This window comes from Mus caroli, unplaced genomic scaffold (genome assembly GCF_978045245.1).
Source record: "Mus caroli unplaced genomic scaffold, Mus_caroli_1 scaffold_12, whole genome shotgun sequence".
Taxonomy (NCBI): domain Eukaryota; kingdom Metazoa; phylum Chordata; class Mammalia; order Rodentia; family Muridae; genus Mus; species Mus caroli.
In genome coordinates this window covers 12,867,431-12,892,749 of record NW_028227267.1, presented here as the reverse complement: position 1 = coordinate 12,892,749, position 25,319 = coordinate 12,867,431, and the positions used below count along the sequence as shown (strand labels likewise).

General features: G+C 45.2%; 1 protein-coding gene across 1 annotated transcript in view; it reads right to left on the bottom strand.

Annotated features, from left to right (window-relative positions):
* The window catches only part of Nid2 (nidogen 2), a 60,862-nt gene extending 49,529 nt beyond the window's left edge, over positions 1-11,333 (bottom strand). The window contains exons 1-2 of the mRNA XM_021181845.2: positions 11,053-11,333; positions 10,076-10,384 (exon numbers count right to left, since the gene is read on the bottom strand). Coding sequence (XP_021037504.1) covers positions 10,076-10,384; positions 11,053-11,280 — 537 coding nt within the window. The 5' untranslated portion in view covers positions 11,281-11,333. The remainder of the gene's footprint in view (positions 1-10,075; positions 10,385-11,052) is intronic.
* Positions 11,334-25,319: the final 13,986 nt, after the last annotated feature.

Here is a 25,319-nt window from a genome sequence, read left to right as displayed (position 1 = left end):
TGAACCATGATTATCCATACCAGTTATAAACTCATATATTAGTGCAGCTCTAGGCAGTCAATAGTGGAGCATCTTTGTGCAGTGGATGGTAGTTAATACACACATGCATAGCTAGTCCAAGGGCTGTCTGTGGAGAGCCCAGCCACAGATGCTCCCACCGGTAGCTAGTTCCCTTGAGGTTCAGAGAACACTGGAAAGAGCTTAAGGGCCAGAGGTCAGAAGGAATGGGGTCAAAACAATGTCTTGTGCACATAACATGACTGTTGCACTCATAAACTCAACAGCAGCTGTGGTGACCAGCAGGAAAGCAACCCACTCACATTCCAGGACAGAAGAGCCCACCTGGAGCTGAGAGGATGCTGACAGTTGATGGCTGCTAGGGGAGAGTGTTCTTTAGGGTTGTGGTGCCTGGTGGGTGGAGCCTGCTGCAGTGGTGGCCCCTCACCCGTGTCCCGATGGGCTTCCTGTATGCAGGGGGTTATTAGAACAAATAAAGGACACGAAGTTGTATGGACAGAAGTAGTGGCAGAGGGAAGAGTGAGAGATATTATATAAATGCATCCAGTAACTTTAAAAGAGAGTGTATTTAAAATTGTTAAGGTTGCAAGTTTCTCCAGTCCAAACTCTTCCAAGAGGCTGAACAAGGAACAAAATTAGCTTGCTCATTCCTATACCCCCAGTTCTGGTGTTTAATCTTGTGTCTTAGCATCTCTGCTATGGATCACTCATGCATCCATGCATCCATTGCCCACTGCAGGCAACACTCAGCCAGGAAGTGGCTGATCAAAAAGGCCTCCTTACTGATCATGTAGCCAAACTCCCTTTCCTCTTCAGTCTCTTTACAACAAGAGTCATCCTGTCACACTGCAGATGAAGAAAGAGACCCAGGGGCTTGCTTAAGGTCGGGCAATGGGTAGTGGTTGCAGTCAGTCAGTTCCACAGCTCTTGCCCCGCAATAGTCAGTCATCTGAACTCTACCAGACAAGCCATTCCAGGGCACGTGCTCTGAGCCAATCTCCCTTCCCAGGCTCTGCTCCACTATGCCCTCAACAGAGTGTGTAAGGGTCGCCACTCCTACTATGTGCTTTGATGCTATTGTATTCATACTTTGCTGCACCAGGAAAATCCTAACCAACAAGCACTGCCTCCTGGGGATTGAGTACTGTGAACCCCTATGGAACCCACTTTATGGGCTTCTGGTATGCATTCAGCTCATTTTAGTTTCCAGGTTTGGCTTTGAGCTCCACTCACTAGCGAGCCCGTTTGAGTATTAATTCATCAGGGCTGAGTACCTGCTAAGCCACATTACATCTGAACTGCAGGAATGAAGGAGCCAAGGTCAGTGACTATGTCTCAAGAGCCCAAATTATAGGAGAGGGAAACAACCCGGACTGGAATTTTAGGAGAGTGACTGGGACAGGCACGGTGGCAGAGGCCACCGAGAAAGGAGAGAGTCCAGGACATCAGAGTGGGGGTGGGGTGGCGTCACAGTGGCAGCCAATGAATGAAGATAAACACTGCAGGAGCCAAAGCAGACAGAGGAGAGTGATGTAGCCTGAATTAACACCCTGGTGACTTGGGAATTACTTCTTGGTATTTCACTTACTCAGTTTCAAAGGGACATGTTCTGCCTATCATCTTCTCCACCAAATAATTAGTTACGCGATGCTTCACTGTCTTAGACTCTGTAGTCAGCTTCTCTCACTAGATCATATTTGTTTTACGATTTAATAGAGAACTGGGAAGACATTTTTTAAGAAAAAAAAAATCACTAATTGGTATCGTTGCCTCTCCATTTTGCTAAACAAGACAAAACTGGACACAAGAACCACCTCAAAATTGAATACAAGGAACAAATGTGCCCTTGGGTTTTTTCTGTCTTGTTCTAGAACATCTCAAATGTTAAATTTTACCTTTATGATATATAATGCTAAAGTATAGCTTTGAGGTTCAGGTAATAGGGCAACGAAATGCAGGTATTAATATGGTTTTAAGAAAAAAGTAAAAACTATGCAACTCCACTGTCTTCGCTACTGGGCAGAGTCTGCTTCCCTTGTATTCAGTCCCTACCTGCTACTCCATTACAGCTGTTGTCCTCACCTATCTCATCAGCAAAGCTTGACCCTCCCCAGAAAGGTCAGAACCTCTGAGTTTCCAACTCAGGTACAGGCAGAACACCCCATCAGTCGGGGTGGGGGGCAGTGGCGGCCAGAGTTTTATTTCAGTCACAACAAAGTTCAACTAGGGAGATGAAAAGCAGAACGAAGAATCCCATCCTTAAATAACCAACTGTGGAGGCTCCTGGCATGTCGGCCACAATCGACATCACAAGATAAGGGAGAACCAAGGTTCTAAATTTAGAGAAATTCCATATGATAAGGGCTGTCTGTATGCGGAGATTGGAAGGTGGTGGGGAGGAGGCCTGGGGAGAAGTGAGGAGGCTGTGATGGGAGAGCCTGGCGTCTAACCTGGAAATCTGCATTTAGTGCCGTATTTGTTCAGTGTCTTTTCTGTGTCATCTTTTGGAGAAGCACTCACTTCAGATGACAAGTTTTAATTTCCTTGTCTCTACTAAAATAGGCAAAGACCAGAGGAAAAAACAACAAAAACTTCCTTTTAATATAGTTTATGATCCCAAAGTACACTCCAAAAGAGCTCCTTGAAAACTGCCCACACATGAACTGACCCCTTATCAGGGCTTCAGACTTCCACATAGAATGGCGAAGAGGCCACTTCATAGGTCCTGAAGGGCCTCTCCTCACAGACACACTCTGACTGGTTTCCAAAGGGAAAGGCCCTCCATTCCCAGAGACAAGCTTTCCAAGAGCCCTCCACACAGGTTCTGAAGGGAAGCCCTCAGATGGGCTGCCAAACCCTATACAAGAGCTCCCAACTTCCCCTGGATGCCAGAGAGGAGTGGGGCCTTCACAGGGTGTGGAGCAGTACAGAGAGGATCAGGCCCGAGCTGCCTAGCTGCACTGTCTCCTTTCCTGTTTAGAGAGAAAACCAGAAGCCTTCGAAGAAACCACCTTCCAGTGTTGCTATGACACTGGCAGAGCCAGGTGACTGAAACATACCATCTGACAAGAGTAAGACACCAGCCCAAAGAACGCCACCATCTTTCCATCAAGGGATTTGCTGATCCAGCTTTACCAAAATGATAACAAAATTAGAAATGGGGTGACCCCTTCCTGGGGACAAAGTTTGATGCTCAGTCTTCCTTAAGGACACATTCTCTGGAGTTGTAAGGCCACTGGTTCTAGCCTCCTACACTTGGTGTGAACACCAACCTCTACTTTGTGTGTTATTCTTCCTGTGGGGACACTGGCATTCACCATAGTCACCTTCGTACTGCAGAGTTAAGAAAAATGCCCAATACTTTAACAATTGCATAGTGTATCCTCCTTCATAGATAGTCTTCAAGTACACCTTAGGAGTTTTCCTTTTTCTGTTTTTGTTTTTTTGTTTTTTTGGTTTTTTGAGACAGGGTTTCTCTGTATAGCCCTGGTTGTCCTGGAACTCACTCTGTAGACCATGCAGGCCTCGAACTCAGAAATCCGCTTGCCTCTGCCTCCCAAGTGCTGGGATTAAAGGCATGCACCACCACTGCCTGGCCCTTAGCAGTTCTCTTTAACCCGTTTTCACATATCTAGTTATTCTCTATTCTCTCTGTCTTCACTGACGTATGGTAAATTATCCACACACCCTTTCTGTGGACTGTAGCTCCATAAATTAAGAAGCTCCATCTAAATCCAAAGCTTGATCAACACCCGTCATCTTTGCACCAACTCAACACCCATCATCCCATGTTTAAGCGCCCACAGACCAACTGTGATGGATACCATTGATTGTCTATCTAACAGTATCTAGAACCGTCCAGGAAACAGCCACCAGAAATGTCTCTGAGAAAGTATCTGGATTACGTTAATTAAGGAGGGAAGACCCACCTTAAATATAGATAGCACCATTTCATGGGGTCCGTCCTAGAATGCATACAAAGGGGAAAGCAAGCTTAGAACCAACACCCATCTTTCTCTGCTTCCCGAGTACAGACAGAATGTTTCCATCCTTTTCCAGAGCAAGACTCCACGCTCCCATCCTTCTAAACCCTGGATGCAGCCCAGCCTCAGGCAAGCTCTCCTGCCACTCATCCTCCATCCCCATTCCTGTGGTCCTTCCAACCCAAATGAAATTCCTCAACATACTGCATAACTCAGTTCTTGATAAAAATTGCCCCCAACTCCCAGTGAGAACACAACAGCCCTCCCTTGAAACCAAAAACACACAGAGCAACAAAAACGGTACCCATCAGCACTCAGATCTTCCAACCATAACCCCTTTGTTCTATGAAGTGACAGTTTAAGAAATCTCCGATTAACTAAAGGAACAAACCCTTTATTTGTTCAGTGTTTAATGCAGTCATACCATGGCATTCTTGCATGCCAGGTAGAGCAGTCAGCCACACCCAATGTGAGCATCACGGAGAGTGACGAGCAGCAGAAGCATTTGACACGGGAAGGCGCTACTCCTCTGAGGTCCAGCTTCCAGTAACTAATATTAAGATTACTACACCAGATGTAAGAAAACTATGTAGAAATCACAGACTCCTCCAAGCAAAGGAGATTAATGTGTGTCAAAATCTACCTCAAAAAAAAAAATCTACCAAGGCAAGAGCTTAATCTCAGGGTTTTCACAGCATTCAGAAGCCTTCTATGGGAGTGACTGAAAAACACAGCCTGTGCACAAGTCCTCACCAACAGAGCAAATCCCGAAGCCCATTCGGCCTATGGCGATTCCTGAAGAAGGACCTGGATGGGAAAGTTAAGACAGAATTTTCCCCACCTAATTCCCCAACAAAAAGAAAAGATAAGATAAACAAAGATAAAAATCAGAAAACCGTCCATTTAAAAAGTCCTTATAGAGAGCGCCAGAGGAGACTCAGCAGGTAAACCCCTTGCCTTGAAATCCTGGTTCAATCCTGGAACCCACGTAAAAGAAGAGAACGGGTACCCGGAGGTTCTTCTCCCAAGCTCTACATGTGCACCATGCTGTGTGCACACATAAATCATAACAAAACTACATACCATACATGTCATACACACATACCATGCACACGCCCCATACATACATCACACACACACACAAGGATCCTCAATGCAGTATGTACTCACCATACACAAACACCGCACACACATACACACACACCATGCACATATAAACACATCATACAGACATACATATGCACATACACCATACACACATACATATCATACATACACACATTCATACACATATACAAATGCACATAAACAGACACACACATCATGAACATGCAGACACACATTTTCATATACAACATAAACATGTATGATTTGCACACACAGATCACACACAGACATACATATTCACATGCAGCATATAAACATATACACACATATACATGCACGCACACACAAGGGAAATAACCAAATCCTTACCTAAAGGAGTTCTAACAGAAGATCGTTACAAGTCAGAAACAAAACAGCACCTTGGTTATTCTTATGACAACCCTGTAAAGTCAGTACTGTCACCTCTTTCTACAGCTTAGAAAATGAAGAGTGAGGGCTCTTGTCTCCCAAGACCACTGCTGCAAGTGTTTTCTACCTGGTTACTGACCTCACAAGAACCTTGAAGGTGTAATGGGAGAATTACTGTGCCTTTGGATGTTGCTCAGTCATGAGAGACTTCATGAGGACCTATGTTCAAGTCCCAGAACTGCAAATCTGAAGGAAGAGCGAGAAATGGTTCAGTGTGTCTGGTGTTGCTATTCAAGCATGAGGATCTGAGTTCAATCCCTAGATATGCACTGAACAAAAACAGTCACGGTGTCATTGCCAGGTCTGTAGACCTATAGCTAGGGAGGCAGCCCTGGGTGCCTGGTCAAGCAATCCTAGCTTAGCTGCTAAGTCCTGGGTCAGAGGGAGATGTGCCTGAGAGTGGCTTAACGGGAGCTGGAAAGAGGGCTCAGCAGGTTAAAGGCACTTACCATGTAAAGCCTGATGACCAGGGCTCAATTCCCAGACCCCACAAAGAGGGAGGAGAAGAGAGCTGATTCCAAGTGGGTCTATGACCACCACAGTGTCAAAACATGCACACATACACACAACAAATAAATAATTTTTAAAAGGTGGATGTGCCTAAGGAATGACACTCTGGTCTGCATGCACATGCACCTCCACACAAAGGTGAATGAGTGCACAAATGCATGTTCATTCATGTACACACACACACCCCAAAAGGAGAACCTGTCAGAGAATGTTGCTGATGAAGTGAGAATGCTAACCAGTAAACTCATCTTTCTGGGGCTGCAACCTTTATGTCAAATAAGCACTAATACACTTGGGAGCCACCACAGCCTCAAGACCCCTGAGCCTCAGCGCAAATGCCTCTCGCTCTAATTTTTTCTGTTGCAAGAGGCCAATTCAGCTGAACTCTTCTTGGGAGCAGCAGAACACTAATTTCAAAGTGACAGTGGCATCAGAAGGGTTCCTGACAAAATCTTCACTCCGGTTCATACGTCCTTTGAATACAGCTCCAAGAACTGTCATAGCACTAAAGTCACAACGAACATTGAAAGGCTTCAGAAAAGGCACAACTGTTATTATTGTAACTGCATCTATGATTCATGCATAGAAAATGGGTCTTGTATGAAAAGCGTAAGGAAGGGGAAAACTGGGCCTTTTAAGGGATCTTTGCCTCACTTAAGGCAGATTTGGGAATTATTTTCTCTTTCATGATATAAACAGTAATTATTGCACTTACCCTGTGGGACTATGTCGCGAAGACAGTACAAAATGTTCCTGATATAAGAAGAGGGGGCAGAGAGATGGCTCTCTGGATGTTCTCCCAGAGGATCTATGTTCAATTCCCATCACTCACATGATAGATAGCTCACACCTGTAGGTAATCCTGTCCAGGGGATCTGATGCCCTCTTCTGAACTCCATGGCCTCATGGAGTTCCGAACTCAACTGTCTAAGTAGTTTGCCCTTCCACCCTTACTAACTAATGCCACCAGAATGACAGTGCGCGGCTGGGGAGTGGCTCAGCTAGTGGAGCGCATGCTCAGCATGCGGGTAACCCTGGGTTCAATCAACTGGGTAGGTATGACGCTGCGCACCCATTAACTCAGCACGCAGGCGAGAGGTGGGGCAAGAGCATCAGATTCAAGATCACCTTCCATTACAAGGTTTGAAGCCAATCTGGGATTCAAGAGGACCATCTTAGAAGAGAAAGAGATGGTGTGTGCGCGTGGGGGAGGGGGAGTGGGGCGGGGCTGGGGAGGTGCCAAAAGCAAAACAAAAGGAACAACAAAAGTTAGACTCCCCCACTTCAAATCTTTCACGGCTGCCCGCTATCTGGGAACCCAATCTACAGTCCTCAGAGGGGACAACCTTTCTCTACCCTGGAGCCTTCCCACCTTAGACCCCATCACCCCTGCTCTTCTGAAAGACAGTGCCTGCCATGCCCCAGGGCACAGGCTGATACAGTCTGCCTTCTATCCTGCAAGTAACTTAGCTTGCTCACTGAAACCAAAAGGAGGGGCTTGGAAGAAGCTCTAGGTAAGGGCCTCCCATATTACCATAACAAAACGTAAATGAGGCCTTTCAGAGCGGGAGCAGTCAACGAAGGGTTTATTTCAGTGCCTACCAACATTGCATAAAAATGGCTTCTGAATTAATAAATATCAACTGTGTTTAAATAGAGATATGTGCATTATATGACTCTGTGACATATATGCCTTTTGCTTTGTTTTTTAAGATAACAAGAGAAGCTGGGAAGGCAGCAGTCTATGAAGTGCTTGCTGCGCATGCGTGAAGTCCTGCGCGTGATCCAGAGCACCCACATGAAAGTGGGGGCGTGATAGCACACGCATAATCTCAGCTCTCGAGAGAAAAAATGAGCAGATCACTAGCCAGCAAGCCTAGCCTAACTGAGGGGTCCTATGTCCCAGAGACAAGATGGCTCCCAAGCAAAGACATTTAAAGATGACCTCTGGTCCCCACATGCATGTGTGTAAACTCTCACTCATAAAATGAAAACTTTTTTTAAAAGACCATAAGAAAATAGAAATACAAGAACTGGTGACCTAGTTGCTTGTATTAGAAAAGTTTGTTTTCAACTATAAGTTATACATGATTTTAGATAAATGTTTAAGAGATAATGTATGAATGAATAAGTGAATGAATGAACGTAACAGGGGACTGTCTTCTCTAGCCCTCTAGCTGGCTGGCCTTCATGAAGGAGGTATAGTGTTTGAGTTGAGGGTATTCTGTTGGAATATATTGGAATTAATATGTCAAACCCATATACTACAAGGCTAGTCAGTAAACAAAACTGGATGCTAACCGGTCAAGTAAGAAATCGTAACTTTGACGGATGGTGGCACACGCCTTTAATCCCAGCACTTGGGAGGCAGAGGCAGGCTGATTTCTGAGTTCAAGGCCAGCCTGATTTACAAAGTGAGTTCCAGGACAGCCAGGACTACACAGAGAAACCCTGTCTCAAAAAACCAAAAAAAGAAAAAAGAAAAAGAAACTAACTTCGAATAATGTTTATTTCTAGATCTCTGCTAGTGCAGACTTTAAGAAAACATGTCTTTTCTTTTAAGAACATGGAACAATCACAACCACTGCCCGTGACAGGGACAATGGGCAAGCTTTAAACCTCTTAGGGATGATATCATGTCTGTAGTCAAGAAACACTAGGAGGAGTTAAAGCAAACACAGTTTTGCTCCTGGTCTATGCCATTTTACACCCAGGTGGAATTTCACACGAGGACTCTGTCTCTACCTACACCAGAAATGAGGCAAGCTACCCTGACCAACCATTGCCCACTTCACATGTTGCCAAGACCAAAGCTAGGAGCAGAGTTTTTGGTGCTTTTTCTAGCTAAACTGCAAAACAGTCTCCTGCAGACAGAAGTATGCAAACTGTTACAAAGGCAATGTGGAGGAAAGCTACCAGGAGCTTACTAAGAAGTGTGTGGCATCCTTCTCTACTTTCCTGTGATGTCAGCTAAGACAGTGTTGGCTTTAGAGAGGTGGCTCCGCAGCTAAGAGCACATGTCATCCTGTCAGTATGCTAGCTCAAATTCCTGTACGCAATCAGTCAAGCCACACTCAGTCAAGCCGCTCACAACTGCCTGTAAGTAACAACTCCAACTGCAGGGAATCCAAGCCCTCTTCTAGTCCTACCAACACCAGCAGAGAGAGACACATGCATGAATAAAATAAAAACCTTGAAAAGCGTTGTATAGTACTGATTATAATAAAAACACGGGAGCAACCTTAATGATCACGAGGAAGGGTCATAAGTCCACTGGGTGAGGTCTGATACAGTTGTCTCGATGTTACAGAATCACTTTCAAGAGTATACAACCCAGCAGAAGAAGCAAGGGAAACAGTATTGTGGGCACTGTGAACCCACCATTGTTAATGGCAACAACATGCTAAAGAAATAGCTGGAAGTGTACATACAAAATATGGGTTACTTTTGGTTTTGTGTGTTCTCACTGTCCTGGACCAGGCTGGCCTCGAACTCACAGAGATCTGCTTGCCTCTGCTGGAATTAAATGCATGTGCTGCCACGCCCAGCTCATATCAAAAAAAAAAAAAAAATATATATATATATATATATATATATATATTAACGGTGGTAGGAAAATAAGAGGTTGTTCCTTTTGAAACCTTCCTTAATTTTCCATTTTTTCCTTCAATGAACATATCATTAGAAATATTTGTGTACTTATAGGTGGTTCCAGAAATAAACTGTAAGGTTTATTTCTTAATTTCCTCCAGGGTTTTTGGTATCTGAGCCTTAGTCCCTCATTTCACTAAACCGACTTAGCCATTTAGGAGAGCCTTAGAATGCTCCCAGAGACAATAAATAGACTTCACTCACAAGTTGCCTAAGCACTGGTTTCATCCGGTTCAACGCCCGATCAAGGGAAGAAACTCCTAGTCAAAGCCTTAGTTCCGACACAAAATTCAGGCCATCCCTTTAATTTATTCAGCTGCAGGGTATCCCTCACTTACCTCTCCCGATGGCGCAGCCCCACGACTGACCTCCTCGTAGGCGCCCACGTGCTCCCAGGTGGCCAGGAAGGCGTGGGTGGGGGTGAAGCTGGACCCCGACAGCGGGAAGCCAGTGCGCACGTAGCGGGCAGCCAGACTCAGCACAGCTCCGGAGGTGTCCTCGCGGTACAGGATCCGGCCCCTGCTGTGACTAGTGTCGATGTCAGCCAGGAATGGGGCGATGGCTGGGAAGTCAGTAGGAAAATCATCATCTACATATTGAGTCTCCCTGGGGAAGTCCTGGGTGGAGATGATGCCGTTGGTGCCCACCTACAATAAGACCACGGGGCGGTGAGACAGTTCAGCAGGTAAGGGCACCTTGCCGTCAAACCCGACGACTTGAGTTCTAGGACACAAGGTGGAAGAAAAAGCCAGCTGTTCTCTGATCCTCATACACTCGAGGTGGCACGTGAATCCCGCCCCCCCCCAACATTTTAAAAAGGACAAAATAGTGGTGGTCGCTCAAGCCCAAGGGCAGCCACCCTGCTCCAGTCGTACGAACCTACCGTCCACTTACCGTAGAAAATAGTTGTACTCCAATCAAGGTTGAGACACAGGGTAACAAGCTCCTACCCCACCCCTCCAGTGCACTGCGACCCACAGGTGCGGCTGCTCTCGAACCGGTCCATCTTTCTCCACTATTGCACGCCCTTAAGATAGCTCTGCCGGCGTGCACAGTCCCCCACCGCCCTAAACGCAAACCCCACTGGCAGCCTCAACTTCATCTTCCTGCCTAGAATGTCAAAGTAGAGGGGCACGGTTCCAGCTCTCCCTTGAAACGATCCTTATTCCTCCAGAGTAAGGATCAAGAAGTTGCAGCGCCGCTGCTAAGCCTGGTCCCCAGCAGGGACGACAGTTAAACATGGAGGTTGTTCCACTCCCTGGGAAGAAGCTACGAGTCCCACACCCAACCGCGCACCTCCGGGAGCTGAACTTACGTAGAGGCTGCTGAACTGGGCATCGTAGAAACGCAGGGGTATTGCCAGCTTCACAGCTGCTGAGCTTTCGTCGTCGCCCTCCGGCAGCAGCTGGTCTCCCCACGACTCCCCGTAAGGAAAGAGCTCCTCAGGACGCAGAGCCCCGACTCGCGACAGCAGCAACAGCATCACCAGCAGCGATAGCGGTGATGGCGGTGCTAGCCACCCAGCTGTCGGGTCCCGAGACATGCTCACTCCTCCCTGGTTCTGCCCTCCACTCCGCAAGTCTCTGCGGGCCACACTGCCCGCCAGACTCCAACTTGGACCTCTGGTCCGTAATACGGGCCCGCCCAGCGCGCTGATTGGCTACAGCTCTCGGCCATTGACCAATCAGCGACTCTGAGAAAGTTCGCCAGCGGCCACTACATCTGGTTCTCATTAGGTTTTCTAAGACTGCTGTAGTTTGCTCGAGTGGCCGGGCTGGAAGGTGAGGCCGTTGGCCCGGTCTGGTCTAGGCTGTCCCAACTACTCCTGGGCTACCCCCAACTCTCCAGTGTAGGCTACGACGCTGCAGGAGGTGACCTCAAGGGCTGGCAGGACCCTCGGCGCGCGTGCAGCTCTGGGCAAGAGCGACTGTGCGCACTGGGTTGGCAGAGCGAGGGAGGGTAATGAGATTACACCCTGGAGTTCGCGCCCTGCCCTAGGGTCCGGGGTACCCCTCTCGCTAGAGGCCTGGCCCTCGGATAAAGAATCAAAGGAGCTTTGTCTCCATCCGGGGGCTGCTCCGCCCCACCCAAATTTCCTGCTGAGAAGCATGCCTTTGTGAAAGGCTGACTCCTAAATTCTATCCCCAAGCGCTGGCTAACCTTTGGAAGGACACTGCCACCCTCTGAAATGTCCTCCCCAGCTGTTTGCCTTCCCTGGGGAAAACCACCCTTCAGCAGACGGTGAATCCCACTTTGTGTGACCCCCTTGAGTTGGAGCCTGGAGTGAGGCGGCCAGGCGCCGGGGCGGAACCACTGAGTGTTTCTCCCAAAGCCTGGGAGTTTAGGAACTGCCCTAGCAGGAGGCCACCGAGTCGGTAACCCGAGCTGCCCTGCAGGATGGGAAACCTTACAACCTGGAAAGCAGCTGTGGGGGTGTTGGGGAACCCCCTTCATCATAAACATCCCCTCTGGGAAGCCTCGGGAGCCCGATGAGATTTTATTACTATTTTATTATCAGGAGGGTGAAATTTCCCACGTACAGTCCGTTTTCTCTCGGCTTGGCCCATCCCCCACAGGCTCCTTAGAAGCAAAGGTAGTTTAAAAAAACCCTTAAAGATACTTTATAGGACTCTCAAAACAGAGCTTTCTCTTTGTGTTTATCCAGCTATGTAATTCTTAAAGACCCAAGGGGCCAAATACTAAAATTCTTGAAGACACCAGACTGAAAGACTCTGAATCAACACAACAACAAAAAAGGCCCACAGCAGCTTGCTCCCTCTAGCTGGAGAGGGGTATGTTTGCTCTTACACAAAACAAACTCAAGTTTGCACATAGTTTTTTCTCATTTTTCCTCTTGGGACCAAATATTTACATTTTGCTGAGGACAAAATGGTGTCTCAAAGACATGAGATGATTTGACTTGTTCAAGGTCACCTCTTCCATCCATCATGGATTCTTCCTCAGGCTCGGCACATCTCCTCCATTCAGCATAACAATAGCAGCTAACTTTGACTGGAGGTCTGTCCTACAAATTAGTGGCAAACCAAATTCCAAGATGGAATCCCCACAGCCTGATTTCTTAGTGTTTCCTCCCTTGTAAAATCACCACCCCACCCCACCCCCCAGCCTCCCAGTAAGGTGGGCTAGCCTGTGAATTCTCACCAACAGAATGGGGCCATAGTGATGAGAATTCACTTCAGTGGCTTTTCTGTTGTGCCACCCAACACCATCTCTCCACTGGTTCTGAGGAAGCCATATACTGCATTCGGAGAACAATGCAGAGCAAAGAACTCCAGACAGCCTCTGGTCACCAGCCAGCAAGGAACCAGATTCTGCTAAGAGTCATGTAGGTGAGCTAGTGGCGTCTTGAGACAGCACCACAGCCCTGGCTGACTTTGTTTGCAGCCATATGATAGACCCTTGAAGCAAAGGCCTCACTCAGTTAAACCATAACAGATTCTTAATCCATAATTACCCTGAGAATTACTAAATATCTGTTGTCTTGAGACATTTGATTTGAGAGGAGTTGCTGGATGTAACAGATAAGCAAATCAGCAGGGCACTGTGCTAAGGAAACTAAGCTTAGGCAGTGGTTTGTTTGTTTGTTTGTTGTTTTAAGTGATTATTGCCACATGACTGGTGTGCATCAGAGCTTTTCTTTAAACTCAGTTTTGTCTAATCTCCAAACTTCTACCCTCAACCGCAAATTTTACTGATTCAATGGCATTTTCACTTTGCAAAGTAACTTAGGTTACTTCTCTTGATTCATCTCTGGCTGTGCTATCGGCTCTCAAATGGCACCTCCTGTATTTCATGACGCAGAATGGCTCACACACGAGTCCCCTTCCCTATGGTGGATCAGTGTCCCCACCAATCTATAAATGACCCTTTGCATCCCTCAAGACATGAAGCAATAGTCTTCAGAAAGCTTTCCTGGAAAACAGCCAGATCTAGAAGCCTCTTCTTGCTTAGCATCACGCTTACCATGGTGGTATCTCTTTCCACATCTCTCCCCTGGTCTGATTAGCCACCCTCAGTATGTTTTGGGAGAAGAAATTTTGTCTTATTCTGAGCCTGTCACGGTGCCGGTGCCTAGAGTATTCAAGGAGTATTTGTTGAGTGGGTGAAGCCAAACAAGCCACCCTGGGACTAGGACCCAGCTCTGCTGGCCCAGAACAACATTCTTCTCTGCCACCTTTTCTACTAATCAGACCTAATTTGTAATCCTCTTTACCAAGCTGCTTAGCAACCCACCCACTACTGTTCTCCAGTTTTCATCAGTCTCTCATTCATTCATGCAATATTCCCGAAAGCTTACCCTAGCGGGTAAGATAAGAGGGCTGTCACGACCTGATCCTCGACCTTACAGGCTCACCTGTCACAATTTGGTTCTGAAAATGAAACATAAATGCAAGGCTCTAACATAACATGTATTTGCCAGCAAAACAGGCCAACTGGCTTTGAAAATAAAGATAGCACTAGTTTTGATTCCCATGTAATCTGAGGACCAAGAAGTGGATCCAGCGGAGAGATGGCTGAAATGAACAGTCTTGCTTCCCCAAATCACAGCTGTGCTCAAACAGACATTCCTTAGAGCTTTTATTCTAATTTATTTTTAAGCAACTCCATGGCACCAAAAGAGAGGCTTCTTTAAAATGTCACTTTTAAAGGAGTCATTTTTAAAGTGTCATGAGGAAAAGAAAATTTCTGTCATAGCTGTTTCACTAGTCAGAGGGAAAAAATGCTTTTATGGTACCCAGAGTTTCATTAACAAGGATAGAATTTCTATGACCTGCCCAGCTGGCTGAAGAGGCAGAGGCCCCTTTCAAACTGAAGTTGTAAAGGAAGTAGAAGCGTTTAGCCCTCTTGGGTTGGGTCCTTACAGTAGACTGAACAATGTTTGAGAATTGAGATTATTTTATCCATCTCGAGCTAGGGTCTGTATCAGACACGATGCTGTCCCAATAGATCTCCAGTGACACATTCTGTTATGAATGCCATGACCCCAAGAATGACGATACTTCCTGTTATTTTGCTTAGGAAAGTTTAAGCACATCCGTCCCTCAGTGTGCAGATAGAAGCGAGTACTCAAGAGCATGTTCCATGCATCATCAGATAAGCAATGTCCATGGGTAGCCCAGGAGCATCTGCTCCATGCAAAGTCAGACTAGCACACTCTATGGGTGGCGCAGCATTCAGGGATTCTCCGCACAACTTTACTATCCATTATATTTCAAGACTGGTGTGTTGGCCTGTGAAAAAATAGAATTGGGCAAATTAGCATGTTTTCCCAGACTGAGGCTCAAGTAGAATTATGTTGGGCCGAAGAAATACCATTGGCAAGATAGTATTTGATGTAAAATGTACAGTGTATAAACTGTGAGTCTCGCAGTCTTGTCGTCTGTGTTGCTGAACGTGTAGGTCTCCTGTGATTTTAAATGCAGAGAGAGCCGATATGGTGGACATTCAGATTCGTTCCCAGCAGCCTTCCTCCTCTTTGCTTTGGACTCAGAAGCTTCATATTGTTCTGATTCAAAGTGCAACAAACCTAGGGATGGTGGCCACCGAGCTGACAGATAAATGGACTGGTCAGGCAGTCATGATCACAGTTGCCACCTCCTCCATTGCAGAACACATATCCCTTGGATGCCTGAAACTGTGTGTTATTAACTTTTTGTAAGCACTCCTAGAACAGCATTGAGTTGTTAATTAGGTGCAGCAGAAGGGGCTGGAGACAGCTCAGCAGTTAACAGAATTTGCTGCTCTTTCAGGGCACCTGAGTTTGGGACTCTGCACCCACTTCATGCAGTTCATGACTATCTGTTACCCTAGCTCCAGGGAATGTGGAGACCGGAGACATGCAGACACGCATACCTACACATAATTAAAAATAATAATAAAAGTAAATCCTAAAAACATTAGCAATAACAAAATAGAACAATTATAACAAGATGCTTTAATAAGAGTCATTAAAAACCTATGCATTGCCGGGCGTGGTGGCGCACGCCTTTAATCCCAGCACTCGGGAGGCAGAGGCAGGCGGATTTCTGAGTTCGAGGCCAGCCTGGTCTACAAAGTGAGTTCCAGGACAGCCAGGGCTACACAGAGAAACCCTGTCTCGAAAAACCAAAAAAAAAAAAAAAAAAAAAAAAAAAAAAAAAAACCTATGCATTATTTATTTCTGGAAATTTTGGGGCTGCAGTTAGTTGACCATGAATAACTGAAACAATAAAATACAAAGCTGGGATAAGGGAAGACTCCTGAATGCCTTTCCTCTTTCCTACAAGAGTCTCCTGTGTCTCCAACTCTTCCCTTCCTATTGGCCTTTCTCCTAACCTCTAAATATACCCCAGTCAAGCCATTAATTTTTTCTCTACTTCCTATTACACTGATTTTCTTCCTCTGGATTTTTAGAGCCTCTGTGAGAAGGAATTTACACTGGCCAGATGCCTTCCTTTACACTACAGGGAGATGGACTGTCCCATCTCCACCGATAGACTGCTCAGATCAAGACCATCTATGAAATCATATGACAAAATTCTTCATGTATTTTCCAGTCTTTTCCTTGTTTGTCCTCTTGGGTATTTCTGGCCCTTCTGGAGCCTCTTTCTAGAAATTCTCTGCCCCCTTGACTTCTCTGGTCATCTCCTTTTAGAGTTTCCCTTAAGGTTTTTGTCTTCTGCCTCTACTCTCTAAAAGCATATCATTATGGTGACCTGCTGCTCTTCCTGCTCCATGCCACCCTGGAGTGTACAGACTCTTCTAATGGCTCCTCCTCCCAGCTATAGTCTCAGACCCAGCCCTGAGCCTTTGGCTTTTGAACTTAGATCCAGCCCTTTGCTGAGCTTCCCCTGAGATGGCCCCTGACTTCACATACAAACTAGATCAGAGTCTCTTCTTCTTTCTTCTTTCTTCTTCTTCTTTTCTTCTTCTTCTTCTTCTTCTTCTTCTTCTTCTTCTTCTTCTTCTTCTTCTTCTTCTTCTTCTTCTTCTTCTTCTTCTTCTTCTTCTTTCTTCTTCTTCTTCTTCTCCCCTCCTCCTCCTCCTCCTCCTTCTTCTTCTCCAAGATTTTTTCTTTTATGTATGTGAGTACATTGTAGCTATACATATGGTTGTGAACCTTCATGTGGTTGTTGGGAATTGAATTTTTAGGACCTCTGTTCACTCCGTCAACCCTGCTCGCTCTGGTCAGCCCCGTTTGCTCCAGTCAACTCTGCTTGCTCAGTCCCTGCTTGCTCTGGCCCAACGATTTATTTATTATTATACATAAGTACACTGTAGCTGACTTCAGACGCACCAGAAGAGGGCATCAGATCTCATTATGGGTGGTTGTGAATCACCATGTGGTTGTTGGGATTTGAACTCAGGACCTTCAGAAAAGCAGTCAGTGCTCTTACCTGCTGAGCCATCCATCTCTCCAGCCCACCCCCTCCAAGTTTCTTCTAAAGGCAATAGCCACCCATGTTTTTTTTTTTTTTTTGTTTTGTTTTGTTTTGTTTTGTTTTGTTACCATTATCCTGCCACAGGTCCTCATTGTATGTTACCTGTTCCCTTGATAGAAGAAATGGTAGCTTAACATACTCATTGTTTATTCCCAGCTTCCCATGTCCAAGCCTTGTATAGAAGGAGAATTATTGCTTGCTTAGCTTCTCTTACAGTCAAAGGTGGCCATTGGAGATGGTATCTACCCAGCTGGCTGTTGATCTCTGGAAGGACATTTATAATTGATGTGATAAAGGCTTATATCCCACTCTTGTATCCTTAAGCACGATTGCAATGCATTGTGCTTAACCAACCATCTTCCTATGGTGAAATGGTCTCTATGAGAGCAAAACATGACCAAGTCTAACTGCAGAGAGCACAGTATCTGAGTCAGTCACTGAATGCCTGACACCACCCCTTCGCTATGAGAGAAAACACACCCCTGCTGGCTTAAGCTACTCTTACATGTAGAAGTTCCCCCGCCTTACTAACACTCTCTACCCCTGAACCTGTGCTGTCCATAAAATCTAAGCAAACCTATGACATACCTCTGTCTTACAGGCTTGCGTGGGGCTTCCCCACCTTCCCAGAAAGCTGACGCTGTCCTTCAGTTCTGTATCTCATCTGTTCTTTCCAGCCTTACATCCTCAGAACCCTGGACTGTTTCTATCTAGTACCTCATTCACAAAAACAGCTGGATCCTGGGACACCTCAGTGGATGCTGTTCCTTGCCATCCTCACCTGCAGATGTTACGAAGAATCTGCTCCTTCTGCATGCCTAATACTTGTGCATATCTGCCTCAGCCTTTCACCTAAACTATCCAGTCCTCCGGTTAGGTCTGTCATTACCACAGGCTACAGGGCTTGGAATGTAGTCTTCACATAATGGTACCCTTTTGACCCACTCTGTCTCTGTCTCTGTCTCCCCCACCCCCATCTCTCTCATGTGCTCTTATCTACCTTATGCCACCATGTAGGAATGCTTGTTTCTCTGACCATAGGGCAAGGGAAAGCTTTACAAATGATTCATTGCTGGCTCTGCATGGTCAGAGGCACATAGTATCTCTTTATCTTATTTTTCACAGCACAGACCTGGTACACAAGGCTGTTAAGTAAATCCTTGCTGATATGAATAGGAAAAAAATACTACTAAGAAGGCTTTCCTAACTCCCACACTTTTTCCTGGATAATCCACTCCCTGATTCTTTGCATTCTTGTTACATTCTTGATTGTTACTAGAAATAAATGGGACTTGGGCTAAAAAAGAAAACCAAACAAAACCAACAGGCAGACCCACAGACGAGTTATACTTAATTATGTTGTATCCGTCTCTATGTCGTCCACACCAACTCTGGTTCTTGGAGGTTCTCCTTCTTACTTCCTTTAAGTCCTTCACAGCTACCCTAACACAGTGTTCTGTACATAAGGGCTGGTGGATTTCTGGTAAGTTGACCCAAAAGTCACATCAGTGTGAGCTGTCTCCATTGGGTAGTGAAAGCAGCCATGTTTCCAGTTGTCTTTGGCTTTCTTTTGTTATATATGCCGTGCTTCTCACCAAGTCAAATCACCTGTTCCTGTTGCAGGCGACCTGCTGGCCACCAGCACTTCCTCTAGAAATTGGTTCTTGAGTCAGAACAATGTTTTGGAAGCCAGTAATAACAATAGCAAGCCTTAACTGAACCATCTATAACGAGGAGGGTTCAGGCTGGGAACTCTTTCCATTGTTTTGTTCATCCAGTGAACATGCTCCATTTTCAGATGGAGTAGGGAGGAATTACCTGACTTATAAGAACCCACTCAGCAAGAGTGAAAAGCAAAATTTAAGCCCAAGCTATCTGGCCAGTGACCTCCTTCAAAAACATGGGCATCAGTGTTACACCTCCAGTTCTGCCAGCCTGTAAAGGAATGTTCTTTGTTTTGGTTTGGTTTTGGTTTGATTTGGCTTAGTTTTTTTTTTGAGACGGGGTTTCTCTGGGTAGCCCTGGCTGCCCTGGAACTCACTCTGTAGACCAGGCTGGCCTTGAACTCAGAAATCCATCTGCCTCTGCCCTCAAGTGCTGGGACTAAAAGCGTGCGCCACCACTGCCTGGCTAAAGGAATGTTCTTGTGCTCCCTATTTTCATGAAGTTGGAATTATGCTTTCTCAACTGGACATACCTCCTAAAATTAGAGGTCTTTAAATATCTAAATTCTGTAGCCTGAGGAAATCTGACACCATGCCCTTTAAAAGCCTGCAATCTAGATTTGTTGGTGATGTTGTCATAATTTGTTAAAAATTTATTACACAATAGACATTGCAATGAGTTTGCAATCTTCATCACATCTTATGAGATAAGAAAATTGAGATTTTTGACATTTTAAGCGGCTTGCTCTGGCTCCAACAGCTAGCAGTAGCTAAATGAGAATCTGAATGGCCCCCAAAGTGACCTCACACATAAACATAGCTATGCTTCATTAATCCGGCAGCAGGAACCAGGGTTGTAAGCCATCCAGAATGATTGCAAAGTTCAGAATTCTCAGAATTTGTCCAAGCATGAGCATCAGACATTGCACCACAACCTAAAATACTAAGTGAAGAGTGGTGTTGAAGCACCAGAAACTCCAGAGTGCTCGGCTGTACTGATACAGGTGGTATCATTCCTGGTAGGGGGATGTTCATGCCATACACTCTGCACGTCTCTTCCTACTGAAATACTATTGTCGAGATGATCCTGGGCTGTAGTGTGTTCTCACCTTCTCAGTGATAGAAAGGGGCTGTGTTCTAAGGCTGCTTTTCTTCCTTGTTTTCGTTATTGTGTTGGCTAGTTTTAACTGTCATTTTTCCACAAGCTAGAATCACCTCAGTACAACTCGTTTCTTCTGGTCAACTTTAAATTGTGGGAGAAAACCAGCAAAACCCATAAGCATAATAAGGTTATGGTGAGGTAAAGAGCTACTCTATAGATAAATATCTCCACAAAGGTCAACTGAGGTCATCCCGAGCCAGAACTGAAACGTGGGTTTCAGTGAATCCCAGACAGTTGTGTAAACCAGAGTCAAGCACTTACACATTGCAGGCCCCCTAAGAAGCGCACCCCAATCGGCATCAGCTGTGCCCACGTATCGAGGACTCACACACTCTGTTTAAGTAGTTTCTAACCACGGGCATTCTCGACCGGGTGGTGATGCTTGGGTATTGTCCCTCTAGGACCCTGCCCACCCTACAGGCTTTCCTTCTCCTGGGCACTCTTGAGGTTTTAGTCACAGTCAAAACAATACACCATTTCTCTCCACTCCACCTCTGCATTGTTAGGTCAGCAGAAAGTAAGGCTACCTGAATCGCACTATTTTATCACCTCCAGAAAGGTTTCTTGGCTGAATTAAGATTAATTTTGTTAGGCTTTCCATTTTAAAATTCCATTACATTTATTTTTTTATGTGTATGTGTGCATATACATGTATGGATGTGGAGATCAGAGGACAACTTGTGGATGGTAGCTCCTTCTACCATATGTGATCCAGGCACTGAATTCAAGTCATCAGGCTTTTTGGCAAAAGCCTTTTGCTGAGCCTTCATGCCAGTCCTTAATTTTTATAATAGGTCTTCACGAGGAAAATGGACCCTACAAACAGATTTTATATTCAAGACCATTATTATTTTTGGTGAACTTTCCCATACTAATTTAAAAGGAAAAAAATCTCCTAAACCTTAAGGTAAGTGAACATTCAATCCCATGGGTGACTGCTCAACTAGGCTTTGAGAAACTGGAAAACTACAGAAATGGCCAAACCCAGGAGTTTAATGTAGAACATGTTCCGTCTGAGAACAGAACTTGGACTAGATCTGGACCCTCACATCATCATGGTGAACGCTGAGTGGACCACTTCCCCAGCCCATCCTCTGCTGCCTTCCGCCGTTATCTGTGATCTGGACCCTCACATCTTCGTGCTGAACGCTGAGTGGACCATTTCCCCAGCCCATCCTCCTCTGCCTTCCGCCGTTATCTGTGGCACAACTGTGTCTCCAGACTCCCCCTGGAAATGATGTTTTGACTCCTAGTTTCCATTCCATTGATGCCCAGTTATTTTAACAAGGGCTCCAGGTCCTAAATACATGGAGACCCAGATTCTGCCTGTTTTATTCACTGAGGCATTGCCAGTTCTCCACAAGAGAACTGCCCAGTAACCGATGCGTAATGGCCACAGACTTACTTTCCACAGGGTTTCTCACCTCTTCTTCTCTCACAGCCACTGTGCACCTGTCCTGTCATAGAGGCACAATATCTATCTCATCCTGACCGCGGCCTCTTCACAAAGTCCACATGGCCTGGTCTCTGTGAGTTCAGATGCTGCTCACTACTTATTCTGAGTTTTCAGCCTCTCCCTAGCTTGAAGGTACCCTTGCTCTAGTGTTCAGGATGAGTGTTTGACATCATCCATATGTATTTATTGTCTTAGGGTTTCCATTGATGTGAAAAGACACCATGACCAAAGCAACTCTTTTTTTGTTTGTTTGTTTTTTTCGAAACAGGGTTTCTCTGTATTGTCTGGCTGTCCTGGAACTCACTCTGTAGACCAGGCTGGCCTCGAACTCAGAAATCCCCCTGCCTCTGCCTCCCAACTGCTGGGATTAAAGGCGTGCGCCACCACGCCCAGCTAAGGCAACTCTTATAAAGAAAAAAGTATCGTTGGTGCTGGCTTACAGCTTCAGAAGTTCAGTCCATTATCATCATTGCAGGAAGCATGGCACTGTGCAGACATGGTGCTGGAGGAACTGCAAGTTCTACATCTTGTTCCAAAGGCAAACAGGAGAGACTGTCTTCTGCAGGCCGCCATGAGGAGGCTCTGGATCACAGTGGCCAGACTTGAGCATATATGTGAGACCTCAAAGTTAACACCTCCACAGTGACACACTTCCTATTACAAGGCTACACTTCCTAATAGTGCCATGTCCCTCAAGCCAAGCATATTCAACCCCCCACATGTCTATTTCGAATATTAATTGTACAGCCTGGAAGAAGATAGGGCAGAGGCCTGTCTGTGACATTATGAAGAACAAAGGGCAGGGTCAGTGTGGGGTCAGATATTCTCTGCTCTTTCAGAGTTTGGGAAGAAGTGGAGGTTATGTATGTGAAAGCCGGTTAACGTTGTAGGTGGGCACTTTAGATAGATATGCGTGAAGACAACCTGAATCACTTTCTAAGAGTTCAAGTGTTTCAGCGCATCCCAGCAGCCGCTGTCTCACCTTAGACATACTTGTGCTAAAGATTTTCATCCAAAAGCTTATGAAATCTGTAGTCTCCCCTCCCCCAGCCTAAAACCTGTTTGCTCAGGCGTGGAGCTTTTCGCTCAATCATTCTGCCACGCCCACTGCTGGAACCTGCCGCTTTGTTGTTTGGAGCCATGCACGTGGTCACCCTGCTACTAGACCCCAAGATTATTTGGCGGGAATTGGGCCCCTCTCCCTTCCTTCATAACAGAATGCCAAAATAGTAAAAATTAAGCCTTGAGCAGAGAGACCTTTGTCTTGGTTCCTTCCTTATCTTGCGCAGCCCAGCCCCTCTTCTCTTCCAGGTTTCCAAAATGCTTTTCCAGGCTAAAACCCAAACCTGTGATCTGCTGGCCAGACACAACATTTGGCGAACCAACGTGGGACTGAGAAACGGCAGAAGACATTTGGAAGAGACACTGCTGGTTTGGAGCTCCATAGAAGAAGAAAATAATTAAAGAAAATTCATACCAGAGAAGGTCGGTATGGGCTAAGCTGAAATAGCGTTAAACCCGAGCGCTAATTCACTTAGGTTCAGCAGTGAAGCTTAACAGGAGCTGGGAACTGTAACAGGCGGTAGGCCGTGGCTCTCCAAAGCTACATTTTTAGGCATGAAAAAAGAAAGGGTTTATTAAAAGGAAATTAGTAATCAGGCGGATTACATCATGAGGGAGGAAAATGTCCCAAAAAGCAGAGAGAAATTTCAGGAGTGCCATACTTTGTTCTCTCTGGGCCTTATAGCAGGAGTACTCTGTCCCCTTTTGTGTCTTGTCTAATGTCTGGTGCATCAATCTGTTCTCGTGTTCAATTCATGTATGTTTGTGTCCAGTCTGTATAAATAAATGTTCTATGTTTTATGTTAGATAATAAAGATGGTATAAAAAAACTTTATCTGCAAAGCTGAGAGTGCCACGTGCTTCAGCCAGGAATCAGACACATGGCAGGAGGGCCCCTGCTAGAAAAACTGTTCGTTTTAGGAAAAAAGGGTGAGTACACAGCCTCTTAGTTTTAGAGTAAAAAAGCTGATAAATGATTCATGATGAATGTGTTTGACAATGGGAAAGTGCCTTTTATTCTATGATTATAGCTACAAAAATAATATTCTCTAAATGGTCTAAATGTAACTGCTTCATTTGGTTCTTTTTTATTGATAATGTGCTCTGCATGTTTTCACATTCAGCTCATAAGTTGTTGGTTAAGATTAATAATTGTTACATTGCTACAGATGGTTAGTATTAAATTTGATAACTCAAATTTAGAGTCCTTCCGACACGTGGCATAAGGCAGGTCAAGAGGCTGGGTCTCTAAAGATATTTCTAGTTTAGATAATAATTAATGTGGTTCCTATCCTAAAATGTAAAATTTAAGATAAGATTTAAAGCAATGCCTCTTTATTAAAGCATTAAAGCTTGCTTTAATAAGTATTCATAGTTATTAATTGGCAGCCAAACTTTGTAATATGATGGTAATGCTTCTAATATTGATTTTAAAGATAATAAATTGTTTTAAACTTGGGTTTTGCTTTCCCAAGGTTATAGATATTATCCTAACGTTACAAAAAAAAAACCTTAAAAATTATGGTTAAAACTACCAGTGTTCCATTGACTACAGCTTGCAGTTTAATTACAAATTTAAAATTTTCTACTCATCCATATATTGTTAATTAAGATAATTACAAAAGTAGTCATCTTATGAAGATGCTAATACTGTGGCCATACAGCCATACAAAGCTCAGAGCAGCCTTGACAGGGCTTGTGTGACTTTCTTTTGTCTTACAAACAGTGCCTAAAAAAGCTCTTAAAACTTGCCTCTCCCTGCCTCTTGGCAAAGGAGTTTGTGATTTATGACTTATTTATTTTTATTTTATATGCATAAGTGTTTAGCCTGCATGTCTGTATGTGGACCACATTTAATTCTGGAGCTCTTAGAGGCCAGAAGAGACAGAGTATTGTATCCCCTGGAACTGTGGTTACAAAGAACCATGAGCTGCCATGTATGTGGGTGCTGGGAAACCAAGCCCTGACCTCTGCAAGAGCAGTAAGTGATCTTGACTACTGAACTATCTCTCCAGCCCTGAGTTTAGTGATTTCTTTTCCCTTTTCAGGGTCTCTCTGTGTAGCCCTGGCTGTCCTAGAACTCTCTCTGTAGACCAGGCTGGACTCCAACTAACAAAGATCCACCTGCCTCTGCCTCCTGAGTGCTGAGATTAAAGGTGTGTGCCACCACCACCAGGCAAGTTAATGAATTCTAATGCAAACTTTCGTGTGTACTATTTTACATAACTCATTCCAACATTGTAGCCAGATCTGCATCAGCAACCTAGTGGGAAGGTCAGGTAACATGCTCAGAGCCACCCAGCTAGTCAGTGACTGTAGCTGACACATAGAAACCATGACTCTTTGGGACAACGACCTCCTTGTAGTGGCACTTGAAGCATTTGGCAGCCATGGTTAACAATTACAGACTCAAAGGAACAGAACAAGAGCTCCCAGACTGCTAGGCTCCCGGCAGGAAGAAAGAGGTGGTCTAGTGCAAAGGTAGACCCTGGACAGGAAGCACTTGGGAACTGTAGTTCCCATTATCTTGGACCTTGAGTGAGTGGTTGTGTGAAATGGCCACTTCATTAAGACAATCTAGTCTACCATAATCATTACCCAGGCTTGTTTACACAGAGCAGCTTGTCTGTACCTCTTATTTGCAAGACCTAATTTCTTAGGTCCACTCTTCAATAGAACTCAACAGTAATACAGTGTATAGAGTAGGATTCTTCCTTAGAGAGTCTGAAAAAAAATGGATCTGACAAAGAAAAGTTTAGCCTTCCAGTTTCAGTCAGGTTTGCAGCCCTCTGTATT